The 17,829-nt window shown below is 34.1% G+C and overlaps 2 protein-coding genes across 2 annotated transcripts; both read right to left on the bottom strand.

Annotated features, from left to right (window-relative positions):
* Positions 1-10,581: 10,581 nt before the first annotated feature.
* LOC144839627 (coiled-coil domain-containing protein 43-like) lies at positions 10,582-13,621 on the bottom strand. Its single transcript, XM_078695068.1, has 5 exons — positions 13,413-13,621; positions 12,925-13,015; positions 12,307-12,445; positions 11,852-11,889; positions 10,582-11,407 (listed from the first exon to the last, which is right to left on the bottom strand). Exons 1-5 carry the CDS (start codon positions 13,596-13,598, stop codon positions 11,217-11,219), a joined length of 645 nt encoding a protein of 214 aa, XP_078551194.1. The 5' UTR covers positions 13,599-13,621; the 3' UTR covers positions 10,582-11,216.
* Positions 13,622-14,894: 1,273 nt separating this feature from the next.
* Positions 14,895-17,422, bottom strand: LOC144839630 (cAMP-responsive element-binding protein-like 2). The gene is made up of 3 exons (XM_078695073.1): positions 17,253-17,422; positions 16,757-16,963; positions 14,895-16,143 (listed from the first exon to the last, which is right to left on the bottom strand). Exons 1-3 carry the CDS (start codon positions 17,355-17,357, stop codon positions 16,051-16,053), a joined length of 405 nt encoding a protein of 134 aa, XP_078551199.1. The 5' UTR covers positions 17,358-17,422; the 3' UTR covers positions 14,895-16,050.
* Positions 17,423-17,829: the final 407 nt, after the last annotated feature.

Raw genomic sequence — 17,829 nt, 5'->3', positions numbered from 1 at the left:
ATCCAAAGGCTCAAAACGTTTGTTTAACAGACATAACTAAGTTAGTCCATAGTTAGTCTTACATATCGCACGCAATGCGGACTTCTTCTTTAGACTCAGAGTACAAATAAACAATGGTATTAGATGGAAGATTTCAATCTTAGGTGTGGATGTCACGCAAACGATCTCGTTACAATCTCGTTACAAACACGCTTTCTAACGCGTGTGTTCTTCATTTTTAATCGATGTACTTTTAAACATCACTATATATAACATTTACCACAATGGCATTCGATGGCATGCATTGTTTTATCGCAGCGTGCTTGAATGACTTTCCAACATTCATGACCCGGTTAATAGGCCTATATCGAATGTACTACTATAGTAGTGGTAAGTCGATTCTCGGTCTGTATCTGTAATTTGTACACATTGGGTAATTATATGATACATGTATCACATGACGCCTGTAGCACAGCCGGGAGCATAGCACAGCTTAATTCACAACATAATACAGGCATATGTGATGCATATGTGACACTGCATTATAGCATGTGCCATGATACTGTGCTTTATAATGTGATTATGTGGAGATTAGTACAATAAAAAATTATGAAAACGCAGAATCACCGTAACGAATCTACGTAGGCCAAATGTAACAACTTTTTCGACGATTGGAACAAAACATAATAAGAAGTAATGATGACGTCATGACGGATCTGGCGGGGTATTCAAGGCAATATGAACAGCAGACCACCGCGAAGAGAATGATTCCTTTTCAGTATACAACCTTAGTTATATTCTTTTATATTTGTTGCTAATTTTCAAAGAAAACATTACAATAATCGACTTGACCGTATAAAAAAGATTATAGTACATCATAAAGATATTAAACATTTCAATAGTGAATTCAAAACAAATTATTTTTTAACTAATAAGCAGAGAACCTAACCACTACAAGTTTTCTTCTTCAATATTAAATATGAATAATAATAATAATGTTCAATTTAATATAGCGCAAAATGTAGGGCGCCTCTTGATACTAAGCGCTGAACAGAAAATGTTATAGAAGAGCAAAATTAGGTGGAAGTTGAGTTAGCTACTCAAGCATGTATAACAAAATCAAATCTATGTGCGTCATCTTCTCAAATTCAAAACATATTTGAAGGGGCAACGCAAGTGAATTGACCAATAAGCGACAGTTCGTATAACCCACGCGTCGTCGTGATTGGTCAATGCGGTAGGCTTGCGTCCTTGTTGCTTTGGGTTCAATTTCGACCATGCTTAACAGGCCTAAGATTTGGAGAAAAAAGTGAGGTTATAGCGCCAGTGAAACGGAAGTGACGTTTGTTTTTAGTCTCTTTAGTATTAATAATAATAATAATAATAATAATAATAATAATAATAATAATAATAATTTATTTCGGAACTTCACTTTTGTAACAGTGGCACACTTCACATTTTGAAGGTGCGTCCAACAAAAAATATATAAGAAGAAAGCACAAAATAGACAGAAAAAACATAGGTAATCTTACTTAAACTACATATGGTAACATGTAATAAAACCCATTCATTCCCCTCCCTCCCCTTCTCCAAAAATAACAAGTACAACATATAATTTAAATACAGTACAAGATTACTCTTAATCTACAAAAATATCGATCGACAATTTGCGCTCAAAACTTTTGAGACACCAGAGGGCAGTCAACCATGAAACTACAGTTTCTCTCGGGACTTTGTATGGAGAAGGAGTCTCTATACCTTCTTTCAATAGAGTTTTGATTTAATTTAATTTAAAGTAAATAATTGTTCACAAAGACCATTTTAAATTTATTTCAGTTCAGTTTAAATGTAAAAAAAAACTTTAAAAAACAAAAATATTTACGGCGTTCTCTCTTTATAAATCCTACTTTTCTTTAAAATTAATTTTGAATTAAATAATTATACTAAGAACAAAGTATGGATAAGACAATCGTTTCGTAAAAAAAATAATCATTTGTTTGATTTATAATATGCGTTTTCCAGTTCAGTTCAAAAAATGTTTCTATCAATTTGGAAGACTTGTTGTGGGTTTGACTTCAAATGAACTTCCCTGAGAAAGAACAAGGCAGCGCAGTTTTATTGACGTTTTGCCTAAATAATGCTGTTAAAAAAATTATAGATTCCTGTTTGGCGGTTTGTCAGTTATCTCTTTTCGTGGAGAAAAATTAGCTCAACTTTCTGTGCATGCTTAGATTTCTGCACTGTTTGTCGGTTGATAGTTTGTCTTCTCTTTCGAGGGGAAGTGTAAGGCCAATTTACATAGATATAATGTTATTTAATTAATTCTTATGACCATCGAAACGAGGAGTGGACGAACGGCTTCCGATCAGGATAGATACCGTTACAGCTCGTCTGTGTAAATTGGCCTTAAGTTTAATATTCTCAGTGATATCTTCAAATATCACATTTTCCCTGTATTATAGAAACATTCGGTAAACAGTATCTCATATTACGGAATTTTCCTATGATACAGTACCGAGAATCGAGTGAGTTGGTCTTTGCAATTTTGTAAGTACTGAATTTCAAAATTTAAACTTGAAACTTTTAATTTAAATTTTTACTTTGTTATCATCCCGATTCTGTTTACAGAACATTTTAATTTATCGAGTCAGATGATCTTTTATTATAATGTCCTCACACATAATATAACATTAATTCGTTTGATACGTCATTGCTATAATAAATAATACTAACATGAAGTCAAGTTCATGGCAGTAATGATGCACTTCTGTATGCCTCTTGGACTCCCTGGACGGTAATCTAGCCTGGGAGCTACCCCCACCAGACTGTACGGTTCACAGAGGCGTGGCACCCACACGGATTTGTCAATCATCTCAGGTTACTTACTAGTACGTGATTGTTGGTAAATTATTCTAAGCGATGACTCAACATATTTCTGGTAGCCTAAAGCCAGTTTGTAGGCCTATAATGCCGAGCGCTGCTCTGCATTTGCTTGAGGCGTAAAAAGTCACATCATTTTGCGACAAGGTGACGCGTTTATCCGACGCCACAAAGTGACACTAAAGCTTGGTTGACCAATCACAAGCGATGGATTATTCAAACTTTAGCTTGTCATTGGTCAACACGCTCGGAACCAAAACCTAACGTATCTCACGTCTTAAACCACGGTGTTGTAAGCCCAGAGAAATATAAGGATCCTAAAACGCTATTCATACTTTTACGTCCATTCTATGTGTTGGTTGATTTATTTATGATCCCAATAGTAGTGGATACAATCATTTCCTCTAAACACTAAAACAGAAGCTTTCAAATCAGAAATGATGTGGAAATAATGTGAAGTTCATAATTCCATAATTTTTTTTTTTCCGAAATTTGAATCTTTTTGATTGAATAACAATTCATAAATTCATATTCGCTGAATTATCCCACATACGCCGTAATTTACATTTGCGTGCACAGATCGTGCAGACATAGGAATGTACGTGAAAAGCGCGCATGGTGAGGAGATTTGGGCTGTACACGCAACAAACAAGCAACAAAAACAAGTTTTTTTGTAGGCCCTATACAAATAAAAAAAACACAAAAACTAGGCCAAAGTACGTAATTATTTGAACCATTAAAATCACACCAGAACATACGTGATTCTGTAATGTTCCCCCACGAAATTATAAACAACATTTCAAACAATCAAGAAAAACATCTGTTTTATGAAAAATATTTTCACCACATAGTCGAGATGTACATATTTGATCTTTGGAGTCAACTGTTTTCTCTTTGAAATAATTAAATTATGATTAAGGTGTTAATGCTATTTACACGTAATAAACGGGTTACGGAGCTATAACATCCGTGACTTCCAACCTATATTGAAGGTTCAAGAAAAATGATGCCAAGCTTTGAAATTGACAAACACCGCACAAGGAACAAAATCAATCAACACACCATCTTGCTGACATGCATTTGAATGTACGTCTTCGTTTCCACTACAACACATTAAAAACACCTGAAATACACTCGACGCTAATTCGTCTATTTTGCTTCCAAACAACGTCTTTTAAAAAATAATGTTTTCAGTACATTTATACACATAAGCGTATTGATATGCGCGCTAATCACAGTATAGTATATAGTAAAATGACTATGAACAGGATTCGAAACCAATCAAGTCTTTCAACACGCCCTTAACCACAAGGTAAACAGTTGTGCACGATTCTAGTGTAAAAGTTCCAATAAAAACACGATAACGTATCTCATAATGTAGGCCTACTTTTATTCTCACATGGCCTACTATTGTTGTACATTATGCTCAGAAAAGGTAGTCTACAGCTCACTATGTCGGTCGGTTGGTCGGTCGGTAAACACTAACTTGAGCACGCGACTGCAGCCATTTATATGGCCTTGTTAGAACGTATTTCTACCACGTTTTAAAAAATAAATTTAGAGGTCTTTTGGTTAAAAACACGTGTTTATGACTAACCGTTTAAAACACGTGTTTCAGTACAGAAAAGTTCTTCTCGTTATATTATATACTGGTGTAACAAATCCTAAAACACTAACAAGTAACTACGGCAGAAAGGTTGAACATGAATTCCGTAGCCCACCTAAACATTACCGTTACAATAGTAACGTTTGGATCAAGAGAGGTGACATAATAGATAAGGCTAATAATCGCTACATAATTACTGGTTTTAGAAACGTGTTTAAAAAAAAATTATGATCGATACAAATTGCTAAACCACCACACTGTTTACGAACTCTTCGCCGGCTAATGTTTAGAGTGTGTAAAGTTAAACTAAAATGTTTAATATCAATCACTCAAATCTTTCAACTGTTCAATAAATTCAATAAATATGACACTCATGTTCACACGTCATTGTTGCAACTTTGCGTACACACGTTGTTGCAACTTCGCGTACACACGTTGTTGCAACTTCACGTTCACACGTTGTTGCAACTTCGTGTACACACGTTGTTGCAACTTCGCGTACACACGTTGTTGCAACTTCACGTTCACACGTTGTTGCAACTTCACGTACACACGTTGTCAGCGGCGTACTTTAGATTATATCGACCTTTCATTTTCACGACGCGGCTATATGCAGCTATTAAGTCCAATGGTCATTCTGGGTATGCTCATATGTTTCTAAGCGTACACAGAATGACTGTTGGACTCGCGTAGTTGTTGCGTTGCGAAGAAAAGTGCGGCTGTTTATGTCGGAAATACAACTACTCTATCTTAGTCTTACTGAGTAAACAATTTTATCTTGCTTCTGCAATTCTTAAAACAAACCTATATAGGACCGGACGATGTTATAGTTCCGTCCCGTGATTGGTTTGAATAACTTAAAAACCAACTTTTATCAAGTCAAGCCTTTGACAAAAACGGGAAGTGTATAGTAGTTTCCCAGGCTTTGACTCACTGTACTCAATTATTAAGTTAGCTTAAAGAGTACTGTGGGAATGCTGCTAATATTAAACAATTAAATTAATGGCGGACCCAATATATTCCCAAAATAGGAATAAATCCAAACATTGTCGTTCTTCGATTAGTGTTAAAGTTGTACAAGTCACATTATTTATTTATTTATTGACCATTGATACTTTGATAGAGAACTACAACAAGTTTGGTGTCAAAGGGCCAAGATAGATGGAGGATAGTCGGAGGAATTGTCATTAAATTGTGGTATGATGAAATAAACAAATCATTTTCAACTGACAAGCTTTAACAAATAACACTTGTAACTGTTTCTTTATGAGAAACGTAAGAAGACCAATGGCCGATTAAACTTGAGCTTAAAGCTTGGTTCCCACTAGAACGTAACGCAAGGACGTAAACGCAACGCAATGGTTTTAACCAATGACAAGCGAAGTTATATACAGTTAGCAATCACAAGCGAATAAGCCATCGCTTGTGATTGGTCAATTGCGTTGCGTTACGTCCTTGCGTTGCGTCGCTAGTGGGAACCACGCTTTAGCAAGGAGGCCGTAATGCTTGGTTCCCACTAGAGACGTAACACAAGGACGTAACGCAACGTAAGTGAATTGACCAATCACAAGCGATGGATTATTAAAACTGTCGCTTGTCAGTGGTTAACACGCTTGCGTTGCGTTTACGTCCTTGCGTTACGTTTTAGTGGGAACCAAGCTTAAGTAATTAGACTAATCACAGCACAATGGATCATCCGAACTGTAGCTTGCGTTGCGTCCTATAGTTAAGAGCGAAGACTAGAGTACGGATAGTAAATTAATTTAACCTATAGGCCTAATTATAATATTAAAATAGAAAACAAAGTACAGAAATTAACCTATATTATATTATTTTGCTTTTCTCTCTCACACTTAATACTCCCGGGTGATTTCTTTTTTAACTAGTATAAGTTCAAATTTATGGCCATTATGTTTTTTGTTTCAATAAAGTTACATTTTCTAATTTGGTATATCTTATACTAAACTAAAAAAAAAAGAATTCATAATTATTTCCGGTGTAGGAGGTCAAACTCTTACCAAGGGGCAAACAAAATTTGGTATAATTCAATTCAGTAGTTATTAATATTATCTAAATAATGTAAATTTATACTTTTTCCATACATTGTAGTCTGACTTTTGTTCTTTTGTGTCTGACTTTAATTATTTTAAAATGTCAATTCAACTAACGATTTAACTTTAAAAAAAAATAAGGAAAACTCACATTCTTTTGTCGGTCAAGGATTTCCCAAAAAAGCAGTAAAAAATGGAAAAAAATTGGTAAAATATTGCCTTTGACAGCAACCTGCAGACATCTAATTATTCTCTATGGTTTAATATGATAGTTAAAATCACTCCAACGCAAAGAATAAATGTGTTTTTAGGAAGCACGTTCAGTTTAATGGTGTGATGTTATGTTTACTCAGACGACAAGCGAGAATCTTTTATGAACTTTCATTTTTCTCATGGATTTAAACAAATATTAAAGACAATTTTAGATGGTAAAAAAACCAAAACGAACATTTTAGAATCATACTATTTTTTGGAGGGGAGGGGTAGAGGAGGAATTTTTCTTCAAGATAAAGTACAATCAAGGAAGAGTGTAATTAGGTCTTCATAACCTAATAATGGTTTGTATTTTTTTTCAAAAATAATGGAAAGTAACAGGCATGCAATAAAGCAGCAGCAACGCGACGACAAAGAGCCTGTTCACACGTATGGCGTAAGCCATGGCGCGCCTTGCGTGTGAACTAGGCAGTGGCGTAACGCAAGTAAGCTTACCAATCACAAGCGAAAGTTCGGAGAATTTTTCGCTTTTCAATTGGTCAAATTACTTACAGGGGAGGGGATGCCTCCAAATGGAACCAAACTGTATTACTGATTGATAAATACCGTAAGGACAGACCTTACAATATCCATTACAATATTCATTTATTTATTTGGATTTACACCTTCAGATCGGTGACATACTTATAGCACAAATGTCCATCCTTCAAAATAACAATACAATATATAAAAAAAAGATCTTCCAATGTTTTCTTGTGCATGAAAATCAAATGGAATTAAATTGAAGACAAATCGCACTCACACAAAAGCCAGTTAGAATAAAAGTATACGAATTCATGTGAACAAAAATCAATGTATAATTTGTATACTTTCTTAAGCATACTGTACTTCAGTATTTTGATTTGAATTCATTTTGTACTATCAAAATCTCCCATGAGGTTGATACAGGTACTCTGTGGGGGTAAACCAATTATTATGTTAAGATCAGAAGCGTTTATTTATTACATGTCGTACGATGACAACAATCATAAAGCATTGTCAGAAAATAAAATTAATAGTTTTGAGGTAGAAGTTGAAATCATTATTCCAACAATGGAGTAGAATAAAACAACCAGGATATAACGTATTTTTATTATATGCCTCTTTCATCAAAGCATTGTGTTTTGCGGTTCAAACTGTCATGAAAATAATAGAAAATCGAAATCAAGAAATTGTAAAGCACAACATAAAAGACTTTGACTCCTGGGTAGGTTCAAAACTAATCAGACGACATTCGGGATTAAATATTGTCAAAAAATAATTATATCATTTATTTTATTATTATTATTCATTATTATTATTTATTTTTTTAATTGATATGGTAATATAAGATAAATATGCATTTAATATGAAATTATAGAAAAGTTTACATCATATAGAAACATGGTCCAGGTCCATGCTACAACTATAACCCTTTTTACGCCTTTGATGAAGATAATATGTTTACAAGTCCAATCAAATGACGCCATGATTAGTAAAGAGCAATAATATCGTGACAATAAATAAAACGATAAACGATTTTATTGTTCTTATTGATCATGAAGTTATTTGATTTTTATTTACAAAGATTATTTTAGCAGCATAGATGGTTGTCAATAATAGTTCTAAAATGAAAAATGTCCTCCAATTTCTTTCGTTTTATGTAAGAAAAATGTATGTTTTTCTATCTATCGTCGATCGTTATCGTCCTAGCAGCCTTTAATTAAATGGCAATTTATATTGTTTTATCGATTAAATTAATGTAATTGTCCAAAGAGAATATTATACAATTGTTGTTTACTTTGCTTCGGCCACACTACCGAAATGAAAAATCCTTTTACTTGTTTGCGATAAAAATGAAATGAAAAATATCTAAATTGACTGAAAATAGGCCTACAGCCAATTTTATTGTATCAATATATCTTCTATGTTTGTACTGAGCTTATTATCAGTATTCGAAGAACAAAACAATATTTTATATTAAACATAGGCCTACATAAACATTTTTAATAACAATATCTTTTTCCGAGAAATATTATTCTATAAAATAACCCCAATGACACTGAAGGACAAACACTACTTAGCACTGGTGGTTTCAAAGTTCAACTTAATAATATACCTAAACGTTTAAATGGCAATAGACTCGACTTGACATACTTCATATATCAACAATGATATGGAACCATCTACCTTGAAACATTAGACACTCACATGCATTAATTGTTCACTTGTGTTGATCCTTAATTTCTGTTTTGACCGTTCCAATTTCCATAAGCAATATAAGCTGGAATGGCACCATTGTATGGAACCATCGAGTACAAAACATAGGAACAATTTGACTTGAAGTAAAGTTAGGCCTACAGCGGAACCAACCCCCCACGCCAATTCAGGTAACACCCCTATAGATATTAAGGGGACACATTTCATTACCATAACACGAACGAGGGGAAATACTTTCTAACACACGACCAACCTGAAGAGGACCCCATTAATTTATAACAATTCACGTTATTCCTAAATTTTCAAAGAATGTAGGCCTAACGAAAAAGACAAGCTGATGATACTTCACCTAACCTAAAAAAAGGCATTGAATTTTTTTTTTCTTATAATAAAACTTTCTTGGGATTTTTCGCACATGAAGTGTCAAATACTTAATGAGCTGTCTGCCAAGATTTACGCGGGCTTCTAGTACGATTACATTGTACGGTAATTCTAAAGCGTTGAGGGGATAAAACCGTGAAGGAAGAGTACAAACGGACGGCTAGGCTAACCTGTTTTAAATTAAAGCAAGCGCGGAGGTTAGGTACTTGGGGAAAACACCGAACACAATGGTCCAAATATTCTTTTGATTGATACGGACATTTAGTACTACAAACATAACACAGTGTGTATTTATTATCTAATTGGGTACTTGTCACTATAAAGAAATCATATTGAATTGAATATAGTCATAATATATACATTTGGCAAGTTTCTTGCCAGCGGCTTTAGTGCGGTATCACGCAACTGGCCACCTGTTCGGCGTACCCTTTCAGTTTTTCTACGACATTGACATTTGCCAAGCTATTGTGTGTCCACACCGGTATTACATAAAGTAGTACTACACAATATATTGACATACATTATTGCAATGTCACCAACATCCGCATGTTGACTTTTACCGCTACGGGTTACCGTACGGATTGCTTGGTTCTATCACTAGGACATACCGTACGTAAGCGCAACGAAAGCGAGTAGACCAATGACAGACCACATTTAATGATCTATGGCGGTGTGTGATCAAACTACTTGCGTTACGTTTACGTCCTGGCGTTGCGTCATAGTGGGAGCACTACGTATGTAGTCAAATTACTTGCGTTGTTGCGTTTACGTTGGGTACGGTTGCGTACTAGTGGGAACCAATCTTTAGCTAAGAAACCGAAACGCTGAGTCTGAACATGTATCTAGTATACAAATAGGCCTATTACTCATTATTACAAGTAACGCTAATCTATTTACGTATTGCATTTTGTCCTTTCATACAATCTGTTTTATTCCATTTACGTCATGAATGTTACCACATTCAATTCGTTTTTCAACAATTCAGGGACAGTTTATATTAGGCGCAATCGAAACATAACATTATAAACATTTATCATCCAGAAATGAACACAAATAAAAAATGTATTCATGAACCCGTGACGTCATTTCATACTATAACCCCACGTTTACACTTCGATTGAGATGGAGTTTAAATAAGTAGCGAACTGAAAGTTTATGTACAATAGAGGGCTCACTTCGAAATTTCACAATTTTCTTCAACTGAACGATGAAACACACGCACACAAAACTATGTTAAGTCTGCGAATTTATTTTAAGATACGATAAACAAAAACAATTCAGCATTTATTTAATGTGTATCATACTTAAAATGGCTGGTTCACCAACCATAAGCATTTTTTAAAATGCATATAGTACATGGCAAAAAATAGGCTTATATAGGCTCTAAGAAAACTGGTCGAGCATTTACCAGCTGTTATGAAATCAATTATTAATTTCTAAAACAGCACACATGAGCATTAGGTAGCTATGCAAGGTGGTATAATATTTGATCCTCTATACACAGGCTCCCAATATTTTAACTATGGGACCCTTATCGTTGTACAGTATAACAACATGTTCTTAGTTGTATATTTAGTCATAAAGTAGAACACCAACTTGGTGCCAATATGGTTCAATTTGGGGTATTATTAATAATGTATTGAATATTATTTCTTGCAGCAAATTTTGAATTGATACATTTTAAAATAACATAGCACAGTTTTCATCTACATCCACAGGGTACAGGTTAGAGCACCCTTCCCTCTTCCCACTCCTCCGCCTACCATAAATAAATACTGCCAATCAAACACCATTACTATCTTGGTTTTCAGATGGCCCCCATTTCATCTAATTTGGTTAAATAAATTGGTCATAAACATTAGCAAATGCTACCGATGTTTTTCTTGTTTTTGTGTACGTTTCTTTTCTTTTTCTTTACGATCTAAGGCCGCTTGTTTTTGTTTTTCTTGTTGTAAACGATTCTGTTCTTTACGCTGTTCGTGTTGGCTCTTATCTTTCTCTCGTTGCTCTCGCTGCCGCTTCGCTACATCTTCTGCGTTCCTGTTCTTAAAACCTGCCACTATTCATAGTTGAGGGAAAGTATCAACATTAATATTTAAAATCTAGAAGTCTAGTTTTTAATAGATTTACAGAACAATTGTTTTCAATGTAGTTCTGCTTCAGTAGTTACAGACCAAATGAATAGTAATAGATTCAATTGCCATCAATGACTTATGTCAACTTTTAGTTTTGTTTATTGTATTTTATTTATAGGGTTTTTGTGTATTTTGTTGTTTGATTTATTATGGATGCACTTTCCTCTTGTTACAAAAGTGTAAACTCCAAATAAATTGTTATTACCGGTATTAAAATAATATGAAGCATTATTGGCCTATTTGATTGTGCAACTTTTTTACTCAATAAAAAATCTGTTATTTCATAGGAATGTTATTTAGTATTATTTACTCAAGATTAAAAATACTCCATTAACTTAAATACTGTGTTCAGGTTTTATAAAGGATACCATCGTCGTTGCCATCTTGGTCTTCTTCATCATCTTCAGTAAACTTTGGGTTATGGTAAAAAAATCTTTTAAATGTAACTATGTTCAATTATTACCCACATTTACTGTAGTATAGCAATATACATTCTCTGTACTGTATCTCATATCATAGGCAAATTCTGTAATACAGTGCCACATATGTTTCACATGTGACTCCTGTATTATGTTAGGGTTGTGATACAGGTGTTACATGTTACACATAACTAAACACTGTATCACAGAATTGTTGATATATAAATTAAATAACATAAATAAATATATTAATAAATATATCAGTACAGAGAATCGGCTATTTAATTCAGGTTACTCAGTCACACCAAAATTACCACAAAAAATACAAATAAATGGTTTACATCTAAGTAAGTAAGTTTAACTATATTTTGTAAAATATGAATGAAATGAAGATAAAAGGATATTTGTCAGATATTTCAGCATATTGTGCCAATAACCGTTGCTTTTCTGCTGTTGATTGGTTGCTAGCAACTTCTTTTTTCAGAACTGTAGTAGCATGCTTCTCCATTATAGAAGCCATCTTATATTCTGAACTTTCCACAGCTGGAAGAACAAACAAAATTAATTCTTTTAATATGAAGGATCTCTCTTTTTGGGCGTACGTCTGATGGTGGATTTCGCAAACATTAAAGCACAAAGGTAAAGGTATATAGAGCTAGGCCTATATGACTATGCACACACACAGCCTCAACTAACCAGGCAGTCTTTATTATAACTTCTTTTTCTCATTCATTCAATTGGGCCTAGGCCTAGTGATATTATTCACCTTTGTTAGACCACCGATTACCCCATTAACTGACCTGGATAAAATACAATTGTGAGGTCTAGCAGCAATGACAAAAAGGTGACAAAAAAAACAGTACAGAAAATTAGATTAAAAAATAATACAAGAATAAGTATTATTATATAGTAATATTAAATTAAAAATCACATGCAAACAACAAAAACACATGTTTTAAACTTCACGGTCCAGTAAACAAATCCGTGATTTTCCAAAAATTTAATACTTATACTAAACTTACAATTGTCATTGTCAATTCCTGGTGTTGCTTGTTCAGTTTCATGCCATTTTGTTATTATTTCTTTACAAGTTGATTCCACAATCTCTTCCTCCTGTAAAATATTTTAAAAAGTAATGTTGATGGTTGCAACGATGATAGTATTATTAGCCTATTAGCAGTAGCTAGGGCCTAGGTAATATTAATAATACAAATTTACTAAAATGTATAGGCCTACTAATATTAGTTTACTAGGCTAGTGTAGTCTATGCCTACTTCTTTAGCTAGGCCTAGACACAAACACAATAATGTCTAAATGATATATTATAAGTAATTCTACATTCTCTAAATAGGAGCATTATTTCGCCCTCTATAGCCTAGCTAGGCCTAGGTCCCTTGGTGGCTATATTGACCACACACGGCCGCAACCAAGCAGGCAGCCCATTTAATTTCCTTTTCTCATTCATTCATTCAATTGACTATTGAACCTAGCTAGGCCTAGCGATATTTACCTCTGTTACACCGCCGATTACTCCATATAATGCTTCTGATTTGTCTTCATCCGATATATCTTCTGTTTCCAAAATACCTGTAATATAGCTACCGAAAACCTCATGGTCAATACTCAACTGTTCGAGTCTTTTGATGAGCCACGACCCGAAGTCAGGCTCACATGCCGCATTCGCCATGTTGATCATGACCAAATATGGACATTTAAAATTGCCAGGGAAATATACAGGTACATAATTGGTAACCAAATTTGGTTCTAAATCTATGAAAGGCAATCGTCGTCAAAAAGGCACCAGTAAAACGGACAACGATCAATCAATTTCAAGAACGAAGCGCATTACGTAATATCAAACATCACTTGATATTCTCATATCACCGCCGATCTTCTCTATATCAATCATTCGGTAGTTCTTAGGCCTACTATGTTTTATGGCAAAAGTTTTATATAAAAATCCAATACAGCAAATAAAACAAATTCAATTTGTTATGGGGGTGATCGTATTTGATTTGGTTTTTATCCCGACAGGACGATCTTGAAAATACTAATGGTATATGCCCACAAAACTACTATTCTGTTTGACATGTTGTTAGGCCTCTGGTAGGCTACAACAGACACCGTAACCCAATTATTTGCAAACATTATAAAGTTATTTATTAAACTTATAAAGTAATTTAATTTATTTAACAAAGGCATACTTACCTACAAGAACAGCACTCATTTTCAGACGTCGACAATGCTTTCAGATCCTCCCACCATCACGCTAAAACCACGTATGTATGTATGTGTATGATCACCACACAATCAAAACAAGGACGGGAGAATGCCATTTCATTGGATATCGATCATTTGTTAATATATGCAAAGAATGTATACATCTGTAGGATCAAATGTTTGGGGTGATAACCGTTTATTTTCTATGTAATACATGCTATGCATCAGTTTAATGGTTTTTTAACATGTTTTTTTTAATATATAATATACTGTAAACACGTTTTCTTTAAATTACGCAATTAAAACGGAGAAGTACGGGACGCGATATTTCTTTTCGTACATAAGTTGGGGACCCCTCGCGCGTGAAACGTCACAAAATAAACATGAATATTAAGTAGCATATCTATAAGGTGTGATGTAAGAATTTATCTAACAATTCAATAATGCAAACGCTGTTTAGACTATGGACTTTGCATGTAGATGTATGGGGTTCGAATCCCATGGGTAACTTCTTTTTATAGTGAGAGAGATTATTTAGAGGGTTAGGTTTAGTTGTATTTAGGAAGTAGTTCTTTAACATCAGGGGTCCCCAATCATGTACGACAAAAAGATCGAGTACGGGATCCCGTTTGGGGACGCAATTGCAATTTTCCCGCAGAGAAGAACACAATGACGTAATGTATTGAAACGAATATCAATTCTTATTTCTGTATTTATTAAGTTTTTTTACTGTATTTAAATATACTGTAATATACATAATTAAAGTTATATACAAGTATATAGATGACACCGCCTTTGAAGTAAAATGTCATTTCCGGAATTGTTGTAAAAACGTATGCATCGCGAGCGAGTTGACCAATGACAAGCGATAGTTCGAATAATCCATCGCTTGTGATTGGTCAAATCACTTACGTTGTGCTTACGTCCTTGCGCTGCGTCTCTAGTGTGAACCAATCACTACCATGCGTGTACTAGTTAGTTCACAGACAATTATATACAGTGGAACCCTTAAAGAGCCATAAAGTGACCCTTAATAGTGTTGGCCATAGTGTTAAAACATGTTATAGCCCCCTCATTCACAGAAATGTTGTAATAGGTGTAACTGTACCAATTATAATACACAATGTATTCTCTGCTCAACAATACCCCACCTCCTCTCTTCCTCCAAACAAAATTGATTTTTGCGCCAATTATTAATTGGTTCAATAATTTGTCCTATTTTAAACTATTTACAGAGAATTAAATACAGTAAGATATATACATTATTACTATTCTAAATAGTAAGATATATACATTATTACTATTCTAAATAAGATTCTTTCTAAATATCTATTGCAACATTTGTAATATAATATACAATATGTAACGTGTTGATTGCAAAAAAATATGTTTTTAGTATAGCGGTAAATTTCAGAATCACCATTTCAGTTTTAAAAAACAATAGTTTACATAAAAAATAGAATTATTCTGCAATGCCCCCATCCCCAAATCTCTTTACTTCCCCATAATTGTCTATCTCCAACCCAACCACTTTACTCCATCCACACCCATCCCATTAACTGTCTATTTTCATCCCAGCCCCTTTACTCAAACAAATCCCTTTACAACATCCCCATAAATATTTCTCCCTCTACCCCAGCTCCTTTAACTCCCATCAGCTCATTATAGCAAACTACATCAAGGCAATCCAACAACAGGATGCTTTGGAGATCAAAGAGTTTATCTGTGGCTGCGACATGATCAGTTCCACAATTATCCACAGAGAATATAGACTGTTGGTATTTTTGTCACAGCCAGACATAAGATCAAATGACTGTTACAAGTTCTCAGTGTCCTGTTGCTAGATTGGCTTGATCTGAGTAAGTTTTAACAATGACTGCAGGGCGATCCATCTCTAAAATTAAATTTCTATTTAAACCTTTGTGCAGTTATTCATTGTTCTGATTGGACGTTGATTGCAATGAATTCTCCAACTCAGCAGGAATTATGCCACGATCAATTGAAAGACACCATTTTTTGTACTGAAACAAAAAACAAATTGAAAAATAAGAAGGAAAATAATTAATTACAGTATTTATTTATTCTTTATTTAGAGAGGTTAACCCTATAACACATAGTATATGGGTCAATAACCTTTTTAAAATTACTTACAGTTTTACACTGTTCAAATAATGGGAGAGCCATAAAAACAATATATAGAAAATCTGTAATTTTGTTTACTTATCACCGTAGCTAGCCTAATAAAACCATGGAATAGTATGGTTGTTTTTGTTTTTTGTGAGTCTGTGTGGCATTTATCATACATGAGTACACCTACAACAGTCACTGTGCATCTATATAATAGCACTAATCCAAAATATGTTATTGTTATGTTAAACTGCATGATCAAAACCTGTGCTATTTCAGATGTGGCACCTTCAAGGCATACTGTACTGTAATTTAATTCTCCTTAAAATCTGGTTATATTAGGCTGATGACAGATTTTTTGCACAAAATGCATATTTTTACACCATGAATTCACTAATTGGATGATGGTACCTGTCCATTGAGACTGAAAACTGCTTTTATTTTTATTAATAAAAGAAGAAGACCTTTAGTTACTCTACATGTCAGGTTTGCTCTCTGGATACTCACCAATTCAAGTTCTTCACGTAGAGTACAAATTGAACGTTCTTTATTTGCGACCATATCATCAAGGTACTTGTAGCGTTGTTTTTTCCGAGCTCTACATTCTCGGGCACTCTGCCGACTTCGTTCAAGCTTCTGCTTCTGGTCAATTTGTGCTGGGCGGCGACCACGCTTGGAAACTTTTCTCGTCTTTTCACCTGTGGTACTTTTTTTCTGGAAGAAAAGAAATTCAAACACTATCTATAATGATTAATGTCCAATCACTACTTGAAGAAAAGAAAACAAATCATTCACTTTTCAACTGTTTGTATTACAAAGAATAATAATTACGTCGTCTAGTATTAAGCTAAACCTATCTGCATACATATAGGTTGAGCCTAGGCCTAGACTTCAATATAAGAGCTATAGGTACAGAGTACCTTCTACACACATTATACACTCCATTTTTAGCACTGCAGCCAGCAGCCTAGCCAAGTTTGATGTTGAGCATTATTTTACTTACGTGCTGTATCTCTGGTTGACGTTTTCTCACTGAATCATCGTGATCTTCATTATCATCAATATCCATAGCATCTATCGAATATTTCGAATCATCTTCGTGTGTCATTATAGAGCCTAATTTTACAAACAAAATGTAATTTAAGCCCAGCGTATTCGACCAAAACAAAAGACTATTTTGGAATGACGTAGTTTCAAAACAAAGATGACGTAACGTATGTACTGGGTATGGAAGGCAATCAACGCCAGAAACACGAAAATCAGTCTTTTTCGCGCAACCCGTTCAGATTGTTGTTGTCACAACGATCCTCTGATATCAAAAATATACTAAACTATCGCTTTCTAAATTATTATATGTTTTCTTTCGTAAAATGTAAATAGAAATGTAAATATGTATTTCCTTGATTGATATTATGATACATTAAAAAAATTGATTAGCGCCATCTATCGTTTATCTTCTATCGACAACCTAACATCATAATGGACATTTTGACAGGCTAAGTTTTAGTTTTAGTTTGTGATGAGCACACTTATTTTGAACAAAACAGGCAACACATAATAACTTTTATTTACTACCTTAT

This window comes from Antedon bifida, chromosome 4 (assembly GCF_963402885.1).
Source record: "Antedon bifida chromosome 4, ecAntBifi1.1, whole genome shotgun sequence".
NCBI classification, from domain to species: Eukaryota; Metazoa; Echinodermata; class Crinoidea; order Comatulida; family Antedonidae; genus Antedon; species Antedon bifida.
This window is presented reverse-complemented; position numbering and strand designations above follow the sequence as displayed.